Source organism: Papio anubis, chromosome 7, assembly GCF_008728515.1.
Source record: "Papio anubis isolate 15944 chromosome 7, Panubis1.0, whole genome shotgun sequence".
Classification (NCBI taxonomy): Eukaryota; Metazoa; Chordata; class Mammalia; order Primates; family Cercopithecidae; genus Papio; species Papio anubis.
In genome coordinates, this window is record NC_044982.1 from 121,744,248 (window position 1) to 121,760,806 (window position 16,559).

Genomic DNA, 16,559 nt, shown 5'->3' on the forward strand with positions numbered 1-16,559 from the left:
GGCTGATATTCTGTATTTAGAAACTCTTCGAAATCGTTTTCAGAGTTTATGGGATATACTCTGGTATATATCAGGGCCTCCATTGTCGTCTTTCCTCACAATTTGTACTTTGTGACAAGTCTTGTTTCCTTTCTGTAGCTAACCTTACGTTTTGGAAGGGCCATTACTACTCTCCAGTAGCTGTTTTTCATATCAATTCTTCTTAAAGATTGGATTTTCTTTCATTTCCTTTTTAAAAAAAGTAATACCTTTCAATGCTCATAATAAAGATTATTGTTTCAAAGTTCACAGTTATCTAAAATAAGAATTAATTTATTTTTGAGACAGGGTCTTGCTCTGTCATCCAGGCTGGAGTGCAGTGGTGTGATCCTAGCTCATTGCAGCCTCCAACTCCTGAGCTTAAGTGATCCTCCTGCCTCAGCCCTCCATGTAGGTAGGATAACAGATGTGTGCCACCATGCTCAGCTAATTTTTTATTTTTAATTTTAGAGATGGGTCTTGATATGCAGGCTAAAAGAATTTTTTTTTCCTTTTTCCATCAACTGAAGCTTTTATTTGGTAAAAGCCAGATCACCATTCCCCTCAAGAAACAAGAGGCTACAATCTGAAAAACTATTGATATCGGTAGGAAATGTTCAACTGAATTCTATGATAATTAGTGAACCTTATATATATTCAATTTCCTGTGAAATATAAAGAACAGTATGTGTGTTTTTTTTTTTTTAACTTTTAAGTTCAGGGTACATGTGCATGTTTGTTACATAGGTAAACTTGTGTCATGAGGGTTTGTTGTACAGATTATTGCATCACCCAGGTATTAAGCCTAGTACCCAGTATTTTTCCTGATCCTCTTCCTCCTCCCAGCCTCCACCCTTTGATAGGCCTCAGTGCGTGGTGTTCCCCTCTATGTGTCCCTATATTCTCATCATTTAGCTCCCACTTATAAGTGGGAACATGTGGTATTTGGTTGTCTGTTCCTGCGTTAGTTTACTAAGGATAATGACCTCCAGCTATGTCCATGTCCCTGCAAATGCAGGACATGATCTTGTTCTGAAAGAATTTTTTAATTTGGGAATTTTCATATAGTGCATCTTTGCCAACCTATTTGTTTAGAGACTTATTATGAGGAACAGGAATGGGAGAATTGCTATATAAATGTATATTTATATGAGGTGAATCCAACATGATATTTGTAAGACTTAGATCATCATTTTTATCCATATGTGTTCTGTGCTTTTTCCCACCACTCTTTCTCACCAAGTGAGCCTGTTTCTCACTTGGAATATACTCTTTCGTACCCTCCTCATATCCTAATTATCTTTCGCTCAAATCCCACCTTCTCTGTAAAACCTTTCTTGATTGCTCCCAAAAGAAAGGATCTTTCTCTTGTCTGAATGCATGCAGAAAAATCATTTGGCTGTTAAACTGACATTACCTTTGTGATGTCTCTTCTATTGTTCTACGTAGTTGTCACTTAAGCCTTTCCTTGCTACTCATTTTTCAAGCCTATCTTCCCAACTAGAATGTGAACTCCCTAAGGGCAGGCACTTCCATGTCTTTTGCATCTTTGTAGCTTCTCTAGCACCTAGCATAAGGGCTTATACATAATAGATGCTCAATAAACACTTGTTTTATTTAGAGTTTCCCCAAAGTGAGTAATTAACTGCAAAAGATCTGGATCATCTGGAAGTTCCAAAAGTCCATAAATAACAAATAACAGTCAGGTGACTGGCCAAATATGACCATCAATGTGTTAGACATCATGAAGAGGTAAAAAAAATTAAAGGCCTAGTACATTTTCTAAAGGATTAAAAAAATCTCATGGAGACAATATTTATACCTATGAATCAATACAAGTATAAAACAGTTGTGTGCATGTATAGCAAATAAAATGGGATGATGGATATGAAATAAACTTTGTCATGATACAGAAGATGTCTTGTTTATTTCCATAGCACCTAAAAGGAAGCCAAAGTAGGTCCTCCGAAGGTGTTTTTCAATGAACATGTCATCCTCCTCAGCTTAAAGCCTTTAGTAGGTACTTCATGTTCCTCCTAGAACCTACTGTAGCAGGATAAGCCACAGACAAAATCCTCAGACACCAAGTTAAAGAAGGAAGGGGTTTATTCGGCAGGGGAGCATTGGCAAGACTCCTGTCTCAAGAGCCAAGCTCTCCGAGTGAGCAATTTCTGCCCCTTTTAAGGGCTCACAACTCTAAGGGTGTGTGAGAGGGTCGTGATCGATTGAGCAAGCAGGGGGTACGTGACTGGAGGCTGAATACACCAGTAATTAGATCAGAACAAACAGGATAGGGATTTTCACAGTGCTTTTCTATACAAGGTCTGTAATCTATAGATAACATAACCGATTAGGTCAGGGGTCGATCTTTAACTACCAGGCCTAGGATGTGGCGCCGGGCTGTCTGCTTGTGGATTTCATTTCTGCCTTTTAATTTTGACTTTTTCTTTCTTTGGAGGCAGAAATTGGGCATAAGACAATATGAGGCGTGGTCTCCTCCCTTACTACTAGATACTGTTTATCATTGGCCCTGGCTCCAGGACCCATCAGGATTTGGAAATAGCTTTTGCTGCTATTTGTTTACTGCTTGGATCCCTTTACATAATATCATCCTTATGTGAGAAGGCCGGATCTCCAACATGGTTGCCTTGTAGCTCTGTGTGTTCTGAAGTGCTATGTACTCTGCAAGCCATCTCTGAAGGCCTGGAATTTCCCCATTTCTAGGGTACCAAAACCCTGGACCTAAATCCACTGGCAGGAGTAGTCTTAGACCATGCTCCACCATCTCCATTTCCCAGGAACCGGCCCCTTCTCCCTTGATTACAAAATGACCCCATGTTCTACTTGATGCTTCCAATATTTAAGTCCTACATTTCCAAAACTGTTCTTCTATTCTGCTAGAACCTCATTCTCATCTCCTTAAGTCTAGAAAGGATTCTCTGCTTTCTTATCTGGAATTGATTCACAATCGTGGGACTGTCCTTGAGGCATTGCTGTCATTTTACCTATTTTGCCTTGGCCGCCAGTCCCCTTAGCCCCTCCCGTGTCAGTATGGTAAATTATGGGGCCCAGCTGGGGCTAGTGGGCATGAATTTGAAATGGATGCAGTCACCTCAGTTTTCTGCTTCCCGTGTCTACTGTAAGAGCTGTGTGTATGTGAGTAAGATCATGTATGTGAAAGTGCTTTGCAAACAATAACATTCTATACAAATTTTTATTATTGTTTTTCATGCATTTTTTTCTGATTAGAAATATAATACATTTACTTTTTATTTTTTTGAGACAGGGTCTCGTTCTGTTGCTCAAGCTGGAGTGCAGTTGCATAATCATGGCTCACTGCAGCCTCAATCTCCCAGGCTCAAATGATACTCCTACCTCAGCCTCCTGAGTAGCTGGGACTATAGGTGCACACCATCATGCCGAGCTAACTTAATTTTTTTTTTGTAGAGACAGGGGTTTTGCTATGTTGCCTATGTTGATCTCAAACTCCTAAACTCAAGTGATCCTCCCATCGCAGCCTCCCAAAGTGCTGGATTTACACACATGAGCCACTGAGCCTGCACTATAATACATGTTTACTTTTGCAGAAAACACAAAGAACAAAATAGCAACCACCCTCTATATTAGTATCCTGTTGCTGCTGCAACAAATTGCTGTCCTTGAGGCACTGGCTTAAAACAATGGCTTAAAACAACACAGATTTATTATTTTACAGTTCTGTGGGTCAGAAGTCTTACTGGGCTAAAAATCAAGATGTGGGCAGGGCTTTGTTCCTCCTGGAGACTCTAGAGGAGAATTTGTTTCCTTGCCTTTTCTGGCTTCTAGAGGCTGTGTGCCTTCATTGGCTCATGGTCCCTTCCTCTGTTTTCAAGGCCAGCAGCACAGCATCTTCAAATCTTTCTCTATGATCCCCCTGGCGCTCTCTCTCTCTCTCTCTCTCTCTTTTGAGATGGAGTCTCGCTCTGTCACCAGGCTGGAGTGCAGTGTCTCGGTCTCAGTTCACTGCAACCTCCACCACCTGGGTTCAAGCGATTCTCCTGCCTCAGCCTCCCGAGTAGCTGGGATTACAGGCACGCACCATTATGCTCGGCTAATATTTGTGTTTTTAGTAGAGATGGGGTTTCACCATGTTGGTCAGGCTGGTCTCGAACTCCTGACCTCGTGATCCACCCGCCTTGGCCTCCCAAAGTGTTGGGATTACAGGTGTGAGCCACCATGCCTGGCCTGCCTCTCTTTTAAAAGGACCCTGGTGATTATATTGGGGCCACCTGGAAAATGCAAGCTACTCTTCCCAACTCAAGATCCTTAACTTAATCACATATGCAAAGTTTTTTTTGCCATGCAACATAATGTTCACAGATTTGGGGAATTAGGGTGTGGATATCTTTGGGGGACCATTACTCTGCCACCTTCAATCTTGCTGTCCAGAAATAATGACTTGTAACATCTTAGCATATATCTTTAGGTTCTTTTAACTCTGCATTTGTGTTTTTTTAATATAAAATTATCATATTGCATATATTGCTTGTGATCTGTTTTTTACCTTTATCTATTCTATAAAGTTTCCTGTTAAATATTCTTTAAAAACATTAGTTTTAATGTCTTCACAGTATGCAGTTTCATTGGTCTATCATAATTTGCTCTAAATACTCTCTGTAGTTGGAGATCAGGTGCAGTGGCTCACGCCTGTAATCCCAGCACTTTGGGCGGTCAAGACAAGCGGATCACTTGAAGCCAGGAGTTCGAGACCAGCCTGGCCAACATGGCTAAACCCTGTCTCTACTAAAAGTACAAAAATTAGCCAGGTGTGGTGTGTGCCTGTAATCCCAGCTACTCAGGAGGCTGAGGCACGAGAATCACTTGAGCCTGGGAGGCAAAGGTTGCAGAGGGGCAAGATCATCCAGCCTGGGCAACAGAGTGAGATTCTGCTTCAAAAAAAAAAAAAATTCTATTGTTGGAATTTAGGCTATTTGAAATATTTTGCTATTCTTAATAATGATGTGATTAATATATGTGTATTTAAATCTTTATGATTATTTCCTGGCGATAATTTTTAAAAAGTAGATGATTATTATTAACATTTGAATTTGCTGATACAGAAAATAAGTGCTTTAAAATGTTATTGAAATAGGTCAGGCGCGGTGGCTCACGCCTGTAATCCCAGCACTTTGGGAGGCTGAGGCAGACGGATCACGAGGTCAGGAGATCAAGACCGTCCTGGCTAACATGGTGAAACCCCATCTCTACTAAAAATGCAAAAAAATTAGCTGGGCGTGGTGGCGGGCGCCTGTAGTCCCAACTACTCGGGAGGCTGAGGCAGGAGAATGGCGTGAACCCGGGAGGCGGAGCTTGTAGTGAGCCAAGATCATGCCACTGCACTCCAGCCTGGGCGACAGAGTGAGACTCCGTCTCAAAAAAAAAAAAAAAAAAAAATTAAATTAAAAAAATAAAATAAAATGTTATTGAAATAATGTTTTGAACTGTAGGTTACCTCAGATGCAAAATAAGCTAACCTCCTCATTTTATAGCTGAGAAAACTGAAAATGAGGTAAAGTGATAAGTTCAAGGTAATATAGCAATTTAGAAGAGCTGGAGGCCAGGCACAGTGGCTCACACCTGTAATACAAGCCAAGGCAGGAGGATGGCTCAAGGCCAGGAGTTCAAAACCAGCCTGGGCAACATAGCAAGACCCTGTCTCTACAAAAAAAGGAAAAGAAAAAAGAAAAAGAGCTGGATTTGACTATATGAAACTTTAGTATGATGAAGAGCAATTACAAATAAAACACAAACGACAGGATTGGGATCCAAGCACATGGGGCATGGAGGGGTAGGGCACGGATAGGGTAGGTAAAGAAGATGGCAGGAGTGGTTGGGAGATTAGTTACATTAAACAAATAAGTAAACTGGTTGAGCAAATAAGTATATTGAGGGATAAAGACTCAAGTTTCTCATTATTGGAGAAGTTATTTATTTTTTGGTGTTCCAATAAGACTTTATTTACATAAAATGAATGCTGGGTCAGATTTAGCCTGTAGGCCATAGTTTACCAGCCCCTGCTCTAAACTATCTTGATCCTCCTGTTTCTGGGATTTTCTTCTTCTTTTTTTTTTTGGATACTGGGTCTCTGTCGCCCAGGTTGGAGTGCAGTGGTGCAATCACAGCTCACTGCAGCATTGACCTCCCAGGCCCAAGCAATCCTCCCACCTCAGCCTCTCAAATAGCTGGGATCACAGATGTGTGTCATTATGACTGGCTAATTTTGTTTATTTTTAAAATCGTTTGGTAGAGACTGGGCCTTACTATGTTGCCCAGGCTGGTACTGAACTCCTGAGCTCAAGCAATTCTCCTGCCTCAGCCTCCCAAAGTGCTGAGATTACAGGCATGAGCCACCACATCAGGCCTGGGATTTTATTTTGTAAATATACACAGTTACTATGTTCCAAGTTCTATTTAGCTTTTATTTTTATTTTTATTTTTTTAATTTGTAAGTTTAAATAATGGGTATGAGGGGTTTTTTTGGCATTTTTTAATTGATATGTAATAATTATATATATTTTGGCCATACATGTGTTATTTTGATACATGTATACAATGTAGATACATTGTAATTGTACCCCAAATCAGAATAAGCAGGATATCCATCAAGATATTTACTTTTAAGTGTGGAAAAGAATTATAGAAAGAACCTTGAGGTGCTGGATTGAAATTGGAGATGCTGGCAGGAACTCATGGTTTTATAATATAAACACTGATATAGAAATAGTTATAGATGCATATATGTATGTACAGGTACATATGTGTGTTTATATGTGTACATGTGTGTATAATTGTGTGTATGTATTGTACATACGTAATACATGTACTCGCTAGCTCTGTCCACTGAGAGGTGTCAGAAGGAGTGACACTCCAGTAGCAATGGCAGCACTAAGAGCCCAGATCTTACAGGGCTTCTAGAGTCGATCCTAGGTCCAGGGCAAGGAAAACAGAAAATGAACCTGGAACATCTTATTGTGTCAGAAAAGAAGACATGCTCAAAGAATGATGAGGACATGTCAAAAGGACACAAGACACACCCTGAAGGGTCTCCCACTGGCCAAATCTGGAACAACTGAGCATCAAAACAATGAAAGTATCAAAATACAACCCGTTAAATAAAATAGAAACCCATGAGTTCATACTGATATATATACATACAGACCTACAGGCAAAAATGAGAGGTGGAGAAGGAATATTGTCTCTTGCAGTAGATTGCCAGAAATTTCCTTCCTTCCTTCCTTCCTTCCTTCCTTCCTTCCTTCCTTCCTTCCTTCCTTCCTTCTTTCTTTCTTTCTTTGAGACGAAGTCTTGCTCTGTCATCCAGGCTGGAGTTCAGTGGCACAATCTTAGCTCACTGCAACCTCCGCCTCCCAGGTTCAAGAGATTATCCTGCCTTAGCCTTCTAAGTAGCTGGGATTACAGGCGCGTGCCACCATGCCCGACTAATTTTTGTATTTTTAGTAGATACAGGGTTTCACCATGTTGGTCAGGCTGGTCTCAAACTCCTGACCTTGTGATCTACCCACCTCGGCCTCCCAAAGTGCTAGGATTATAGGCGTGAGCCACTGCGCCCAGCAATTGCCAGAAATTTCTACACAAAACTGTACCAGAAAATTTTCCACAGAAATACAAAATTACCATTATCATAGTGGTAGTGGAAAAAGTTGCCAGTGGATGCTAAGTTTTCTAGGTGGAATTTGATAAGCAATACACTATTGTGGTACTCTTGGAACATTTCTACAAAATATTACTAATCAATTACAAGGGAGGAAATAGTAATTTTTTTTTTTTTTTTTTTTTGGAGATAGAGTCTTGCTCTGTCACCCAGGTTGGACTGCAGTGGTGTGATCTTGGCTCACTGCAACTTCCACCTCCGGGGTTCAAGCAATTCTCCTGCCTCAGCCTCCCGGGCAGCTGGGACTACAGGCACGTGCCACCATGCCCAGCTAATTTTTGTATTTTTAGTAGAGATGGGGTTTCACCATATTGGCCAGGCTGGTCTCGAACTCCTGACCTCATGATCCACCCACCTCGGCCACCCAAAGTGCTGGGATTACAGGCGTGAGTCGCTGAGCCTGGCCAGAAATAGTAATTTTTATGGTGGAGAAACATGGCCAAAAATAAAAAGAGAGACAGGTAAGCCACAAATGACAATCTGAGAGAAGGTATTTACAAGATGCATAATAGTCAAAGAATGAGTTTCCAATATACAAAGAGCTCCAATAAATCAACATTTGTATTATAGTCCAATTTAAATGGGGCAAAAGACATGATTAGGCAATTAAGAAAAATACATAAATGGGCAAACAAACATATGAAGACGTGTGGATCTTCACTAATAATCAAATAAATTCTGAATAAAACAAAATTTTTTTAATCTGTTAGACTGACAAAAAATGAGGGTTGATAATATGGCTGCCAGTTGCTTCACTGGCATCACAAGGCATGTCAATTAGAAAAAAAATTAAGGTGTTTTCTGAAGTGATACCACTTGCAAAAATGGCTAGAAAATATGCCAGTGATTTGTAAATAATTTATTATATACAGAGAACAAACATACTTCTCTTGCTAATGTAGAAACACCCTTCGGTGTGGTCACTGAGAACTTCTTCCAATATTCTGTTGATAACTGTAACACAAATGGTTATATACTGAAGTATTTATGGGAAGGGACAAGGAGAATTCATAGTATGATACAATCAGAGAATCTAGTATCCATCTATCCCATTCATCCAATGAATGTCTGAGCTGCTTCTTCAAAAGCCTTAACACCACCATCCGGCATTTGCTAGAACACCTCCATTGTTCATTCATTCATACAACAAATATTTACTGAATACCTACTTTGTGCCAGGACAGAAGTAAGTGCTGAGAATACAGTGGGGGAGCAAAAAAGAAACACAGCACATCACTTAAAAGAGCTTACAATTGACAGGAGGAGAAAAAATATTAATCAGATAGTCATGTAAATAAGTTTAAAGTTGTAACTGAGATAAGTAGTATGAGGAATGCTCATACACAACTACACAATGATATGAAAACCTAAAAAAGGGGAATTTGACTTTGTCAGGAAAGTCAGGAAGGGCTCCAATGAATGTGGCTTGAGCTGAAATGTGATGGCTGGAAAAGTGGCTAACTAGGTCAAAAGAAAAGGCAAGAGCATTTAAGGTGGAGGAGTAGCATGTGTAAAGGCCCTGTGGTAGAGGGAATATCATGAGTAAGAGGGAATGAGACAGGGTGTGTGGGTGGACCAGACCAAAACAGAGGGCAAGTTAGGGTGAGACAAGACTGGCCAGGTACATGGAACCGGCCAGGTACATGGAACCAGCCAAGTGAAGGGTGGGACCTGTCAGCCAGAAGCCCAGAAGGGTGGTGAGCCCAAGGAAGGACCAGCATCGTGTTTGGAGAAGATCCTTTTGACTGCTGTGTGCAAGTTTCCTTATACCAAATTCAAATAAATAAAAGCCACAAGTCAGCTGTCCCCATAGTTCCATCCTCCCTATTATCCCAGGGACCACAGTTTTAGCTTTCTCTTTCTCACTCTCCTTCTTTCTTTTTCTTTTTCTTTTCTTTTTTTTTTTTTTTTTTTTGTTGTTGTTGTTGTTGTTTTTTGAGATGAAATCTCGCTCTGTCACCCAGGCTAGAGTGCAGTGGCATGACCTCAAGCAATCCACCCGCCTGGGTCTCCCAAAGTGCTGGTATTATAGGCATGAGCTGCCGTGCTCAGCCTTTTTTTCTTTTTCTTTTTTTTGAGACAGGTTCTTACTCTGTCACCCAGACTGGAGTGCAGTGATGCAATCCTGGCTCACTGCAGTGGAGGTGGGAGGCTGAGACTACGGTGACTTGGGATCACGTGATCCTCCCACTCAGTCTCCTGAATAGCTGGAACTACAGGTACCTGCCACTACACCTGGCTAATTTTTTGTATTTTTTCTAGACATGGGGTCCCATTATGTTGCTCAGGCTGGTCCTGAACTCCTGGGGTCAAGTGATCCACCTGCCTCGGCCTCCCAAAGTGCTGGGATTACAGGCATGAGCCACCACACCCAGCCAATCTTTCTTTCTTATGACAAATATTTGGGGAGGGCAGCCTCCCCTGGCTCTCCTCCCCCTGCATCCCTGCCATCCAGATTTCCCCAGGGATCGTGGTTTCTGTGCTGCCTCCACCACAGGGAGAGTTCTGAATGACCTTCAGTTTGTCCTTTTCCCTGTCAATGTACAGGCCTGAGAACAGAATGTAAAACCAATGGAGGGCCCAGGAAGGCAAATGGAAAATGATCATTGAACAAGCTGAAATCTGCCAAAAAACATAAACTCTCACTTTGAAACCATCATCTGACTGAAATGGAGAACTGTAAAACCGAGAATAATGATCCTAAAACAACTAAAGTATATGTACAATGCAGATGACCAGAGGATATAGAGAGAGGGAGGCCAGGAGGTCATTTCGCCCTTTAGACAGAGGTCTGGACACGCAGCACTAAGAGAGGAGCCACTGGTCATTTTAAAACACGAGTCCTGTGAAATAGTAGTGAACTTGAACATTATACTTTTAGGCGGGAAAAGCAAAGTGAAAAAGGTTAAAGATGATTTTTCCTGAATATTATATCTCAGCACCATACCTATGCACATGAAGAATCTCACAAATGGAATATTAAATAAAAGCGTAAAGTAAAATAATAATAGATAGAATGTTATGATCTACAAAATGCTTAAAAACATGTCAAATAAAACTCTACATTATTTTCGCATGTATCCATGTGTGGTGAAAGCACAGAGATATGAAAGGGAATCAAAACCCCAGGTATAAGACAGGAGCTTCCTCCTGGCCTCTAGGAGGAGAGCCATGTGTTTGGCAAGGAGTGCACAGGGCTGCAGGTGGCATTGACACCACTTTTGTTTCTTAAGCTGAGCAGGGGCACATGATATTGATTATATTATTATTTATATTTGTGAAATATCTCTCAATATGTTTTTTAAAGAAAAAAAGAGAAAAATGAGACAATCTAAGTTGTGGGTGAACTACTGATAAGAAAAGGAACAGAAATGTGAACTCTTAACTCCTTTCTAGTGATTGATTTTCTATTTAAAACAGGCTCTAGACAGGTTCCACTCCCTGGATGGCATGAAATAGTTTCCTGATACATAGGCATCACACTAATGGACAGAATTGAGGGCCTAATCAACAGAGCTGTGAACTGTGAGGGATGCTTCAGTCACTCTTTTCTTTTCTTTTCTTTTTTTTTTTTTTTGAGATGGAGTTTCACTCTGTCACCCAGGCTGGAATGTAGTAGCGTGATCTCGGCTCATTGCAACCTCTGCCTCCCGGGTGCAAGTGATTCTCCTGCCTCAGCCTCCCAAGTTGCTGGAATTACAGGTGCGTACCACCAGGCCCAGCTAATTTTTGTATCTTTAGTAGAGACAGGGTTTCTCACTGTTGCCTACGCTGCTCTCAAACTTCTGAGCTCAAGGGATCTGCCCACCTCGGCCTCCCAAAGTGCTGGGATTACAGGTGTTAAGCCACTGCGCCTGGCCTCAGTCACTCTTTAACTCCAACTGTACCTGAATGAGACAACCCTGGCCCTGTATTTCCGGACATAAAGCCTGGTCTCACTTGGATTTGCCTGGACCATGCAGGTGTTGAATTTAGAGCGAGCTCATCAGAGAATCAGTGCATTTGAGAAGAGCCTTCATATTCCCTGTTGCACTGGTGTGTAGGGTGCAGAGTCATTACAGATTTCAGCATTTCGAGTGGCATCCATTCAACTTACCTGCTGTTCCAAGGTGCTTGGATCAATAAAAGTCACCAGATCTATGGAAAAGTAACCAACCACATCTCTCATTCTGCAGGCTTTTCCAATTTGGAGGCACAAATAAGTGAGAACTTGGGGATCCACTGAGGTCTGAGGCACGGTGGTACCAGAGGAGATGAAGGGGCTGTCGGCATGAAGCTGGTCCCCTGTTGACAGCACGCTGATTTTCCCGTTGGGCTCTATCAGCATGTCCACTGTCAGGTTGGTGATGCTGTCTGCAGGTGGGAATGCTTCGATCACACCCCCTGGTGGGAAAAACGTGGAGCAGGTGAAAGGACACATTCATTTTGTTTGACTTGGGCTCAGATTCTGCATCTGCCATGTCTTGAGAGACTTTGAGCAAGTAGCTTACATTCTCTGAACTTATTTTTCTTTATCTGTAATATGGGCATAATAAAGCCTACCTCTTCAGATTGTTGTGAATCTTAGAGATACTGTATCTATCTATAGTATTTAGCCCAATGCTTGGTATATTGTAGGGCTCAGTGAATGGTAGTTTTGATTCTGATTATAATTTGAAGACACTGTGAGGATCACTGGGTCTATGCCCACTCATAAACAGTGAACCCAAGGATTATGATCAAATCCCTCTGGGGAATTAACTGCCCATCGTCCGCAGTTGTCATCTTGATGACCAGTGTGCTCTTTTGCGTAAATTTCACTGCTTTTTGAAGGTTTGACGGGTTTGGGCTTTTTGCGGGCAGAGAGAACATTGACCATCATGTCAGCCAAAGGACTTCTATATAAAGTCAGTTATAAAACGTTTTTAAAAATATGGAACCAAGAGATATTGCCGTGTTTGAAGAACGCATGTGCTCTCTCTGCTGATAATGAGAGCTTTATAATTTATTACATTTTACCTTTTGCTTTGAATGCCAAAAATCACAGAGGCAAGTCTGATGTTCAAGCACCACGACAACATTTTTCTGGCTAATTTGTGGCCTATCTCAGTGGTGTCCACAAAAATTACATAGTCCCAATCTTCTGTTTTTAGGCCCAACTTACAAATCTTACTGTATATGTCCTCTTTGTAGAGAAAAAATTTAAGATATTACTTGTAAACAGTTAGATAATTTAAAAGTAAAAACAACAAAGTGTTCCATAGATAGGGTGCCGTCTAGAACCTGACAGCACTAAGAGAAACTTGGCCTGTATTTTGCAAATTTGCTGGGGGCTGGGAGAAGTGTGACCTCTGCCTATAGGTGTAAAAGAACAGCATACAAATAAAAAAATGAGCAGTTTTCAAATGCAGTCATCTGTTACTTCATCCAAAACGCACTTTCCTTAAGTGTCTATAAATCTGGTCAGAGGTAGTCCTAACAAACACCAAGTTTCAAAAGGAAAATCGAGTTTGGAGGGTACATATTCAAACCCTAATTTTTCTATTTGGTTTGAGACATTCTTTTCTTCAAACGAGGCCTAGTCGTGTGTGCTATATCTAAACATCAGTTGCTGGGGATTTAGCAAGGTAAATGCAGCAAAACAACAATGACAAAAATGTACAAAAGTAAAAAACCTAGTGAGTCTCTGTGCTTTGGTTAACTTTGTGGCTTTAGCTGTCACCTATGTTTTGAAAGATAGTGCTTCCGTGGAAACACACTATCATTCATAAGTTACAAGATTACTTGGGTATTTTATTTCAAAGTAGCTTATTTGTACTATCTTCTCAGCATCATGACCATAACCTTTTCACTGTTATTTTCTTCCACTCAGAGCAATTAATTCCTCTTCTGAAAAAGGTATTGCCACAAAGTGAGACCCTGTCTCTACAAAAAAAATTGTCAATTGTAAACAATAAATTAGCTGGGCATGGTGGTGTGCGCCTGTAGTCCCAGCTACTCAGAAGGCTGAGATGGGAGTATTGCCTGAGCCTGGGAGGTCGAGGCTGCACTGAGCTATAATTGTGCCACTGCACTCCAGTCTGGGTGACAGAGTGAGACCCTATCTCAAAAAATAAAAATGAAAATGAAAAAGTATTGCTTTTGACATAATCCTATGACAATTTAGAAATCAAATCCCTAGCACATTTTGTGGCCATAAGCACACTGGAGAAAACATAAATGGAATGAAACAGGCAATGGTGGAAGCTGGAGGGAGGGAGATGGTGACCTTAGAGTCGGGAAACCTGGGAGACACCCTGGCTCAGTTGGGGACCATTGATACAGGGCCTGCCGTATGCACTGGGTTGACAGAAAGGCAGAAGCTTTGAAAACACATGACTTTCAAGACCTAGGTTTTTAAATGTGCTAAAATTGAAGGATCTAACTTTGTGTTCCATTTACCACTTATTTGTTGTGTGATTTTGCCCAAGTCCCCTCCTATCTCTGAGCTTCAGTCTCTTCATGAAGAAAATTAAGTTAATAAAGCTTGTACTGCTCTCCATAAATAAGCATGGCTGAGAAAGCAGGATAAAGATGAACAGGAGGTGGAGGTGAAGCCTTAGCTTGTGGTTATACAGCTCAGATGAGATAGTTGCTGGGAAAGCCTTTCTCATCTACAAAGCTCACATGAAAAGAAATAGTTTAGAGGGAGGCTTTTGCAGGCAGATGCTTGAAGATCTGGAAATTTCCTAACACCCTGACCTGGACGGGCCTGGAGATCATCATGGTCTTCCCCCCATAACTTAAAAACAAAAACAAAACAAAACAAAAAAACCCACCTCATCAGGCTGAGTGCAGTGGTTCACGCCTGTAATCCCAGCACTTTGGGAAGCTGAGGCAGGTAGATCACCTGAGGTCAGGAGTTCGAGACCAGCCTGGCCAACATGGTGAAATCCTGTCTCTACTAAAAATACAAAAATTAGCCGGGCATGGTGGCGTGCACCTGTAATCTCAGTTACTCAGGAGGCTGAGGTAGGAGAATCGCTTGAACCCAGGAGGCGGAGGTTGCAGTGAGCCGAGATCGCGCCACTGCATCCCAGTCTGGGCAATAAGAGTGAAACTCCATCTCAAAATAAAAAAAGAAAGAAAAAAGAAAAAACACCTTATTATTGATCGTGTGTGTGTGTGTTTGTGTTTGTGTGTGTGTGTGTGTGTGTGTGTGTGTGGTAGCCACTTGATTTTCTTCCATTTATGCATGGGGTTGACTTTCCTTACTTTGACTTGTCTATCAGTGGGTACATGTGGAAATTTATAGAATCACAACATTTTAGAGTTGAAAGGACATGGGAAGTTGTCTAGCACAACTGTCCCCTGCAAAGAATCTCTTTTCTGCAATCTTGTTAGATGGCTGCCATTCAACCCCTTGCTTAAATAATTCATTAACAGGGTGCCCAATACACCCTGCCCAGCCGGTATATTCCAACAACCAACAGATCTGTCCTTTCATACACTCTCATACATTGAGCTACGATATGCTCTGATAAATGTAACCACTGGCTCTGCTCAAGACTCCTGGAGCAGCACAGAGGTCGCTTTTCATGGGCTCTTCTATGTGTTAGCAGAGTGACTTGGGGTTAATCTTTCGTACTTCAGCTTCCCACCTCTATAAAATGAGGGTGATAATGGTGCCCACCTCATAGGATGGTTAGGAAGCTTCAATAAGTTAACGTAGATATACTTAGAAGAGTGCCTGGCCCATGATAAGCACTGTCTAAGCTCACTGTTTTATCATCACTGTGCTATTATCATCACTGGGCTATTGCTGCTGCTGCTATCATCTGACATGACATTATCTTATCATTATTGACTATTGCTGAGATTATTATTATCACTTGATAGCAGTGGGAAGATGCCTTCTGTGGCCTGTTATACTAACCCTCTCTTCTTGTGCATGTGGGTAAGCATATAATATGTCTTGCACTGTAACCTCCTAGAGAGTGAGGGCTGTCGCATGGGTGTGCCTCTGTGTAGCACCCTCACAGGGACCTCTGAGACGGTAGACAGGCATCATTCACTCCATTCATTCCCCCATTCATGGACCACCCAATGTTGTTAGGAAATGAGGATGAAGTAGGAGGAGGAGGATGAAAGGAATGGAGGCTCGCTTTGTTCCTGGACTCTAGCAAACCCTTGTTTGGAAATGTTATATTCAGAACTGGAAGCGAGACCATTTCTGCTCTCCTAGAAAACAGGAGGAGAAACCAACACTTATTAAAGATGATTTTGTGTAAGGTTCTGTGGTAGAAACTTTCATATCTGTATTTCATTGAATCCACCCAATGACCCTGTAAGGTAAATAAGTGAGGAAACCAGGCCTTGGTGGGTTTAAGAACCTTGCTCAAAGTCATGGATGGGATCCAGACCCAGGTAATCTGATTCCAAAGCCCACCTCTCAGGAGAAGTTTGTGGTGTAAAAACAGGCCCAGAATCTTGAGCTCCCCGTGCCATGCTTGGCATGCTAGGTTCCTATTTACTTAAGAGGCTGGGTGTAAGATAAATATTTAGGCAACATTTGAAAAAGAAAACCATAGGAGCACTTTTCTAAACCAACACAGGAGATGCAAAGTATTGAAATTGGCCCCAGTTGACCCAAAACTAGAATCCAAAGTTGTGTAGACTAATCCTCAATAGAAACTTTACAGTCTTATTTACCTTGACTGAGAAATGTTTGGAGGAATTTCCTCCACGTCGGGAACCGTTTCTCATTGACTGGCTGTGCGTGCTGTGCTAAAATGCCCGCCAGCTCCTCGGAGATCTTCACCAAAGCTGGCTCCTGCAGAAACAAATTAAATAGAACCACAAGCAATTTTAC

The 16,559-nt window shown here is 41.5% G+C and overlaps 1 protein-coding gene across 6 annotated transcripts in view; it reads right to left on the reverse strand.

Moving 5' to 3' along the window:
- IQCH (IQ motif containing H) overlaps positions 1 to 16,559 on the reverse strand; it is a 257,954-nt gene that overhangs the window by 64,436 nt on the left and 176,959 nt on the right. For 3 of the 6 annotated variants that reach the window (XM_031668548.1, XM_017961632.2, XM_017961631.2), the window contains 3 exons: positions 16,400 to 16,520; positions 11,826 to 12,112; positions 8,615 to 8,683 (listed from right to left, as the gene is read on the reverse strand). In XM_031668548.1, coding sequence (XP_031524408.1) covers positions 8,615 to 8,683; positions 11,826 to 12,112; positions 16,400 to 16,520 — 477 coding nt within the window. The remainder of the gene's footprint in view (positions 1 to 8,614; positions 8,684 to 11,825; positions 12,113 to 16,399; positions 16,521 to 16,559) is intronic. The other 3 variants (XM_031668549.1, XM_009210478.3, XM_009210477.3) reach the window with 1 other exon arrangement.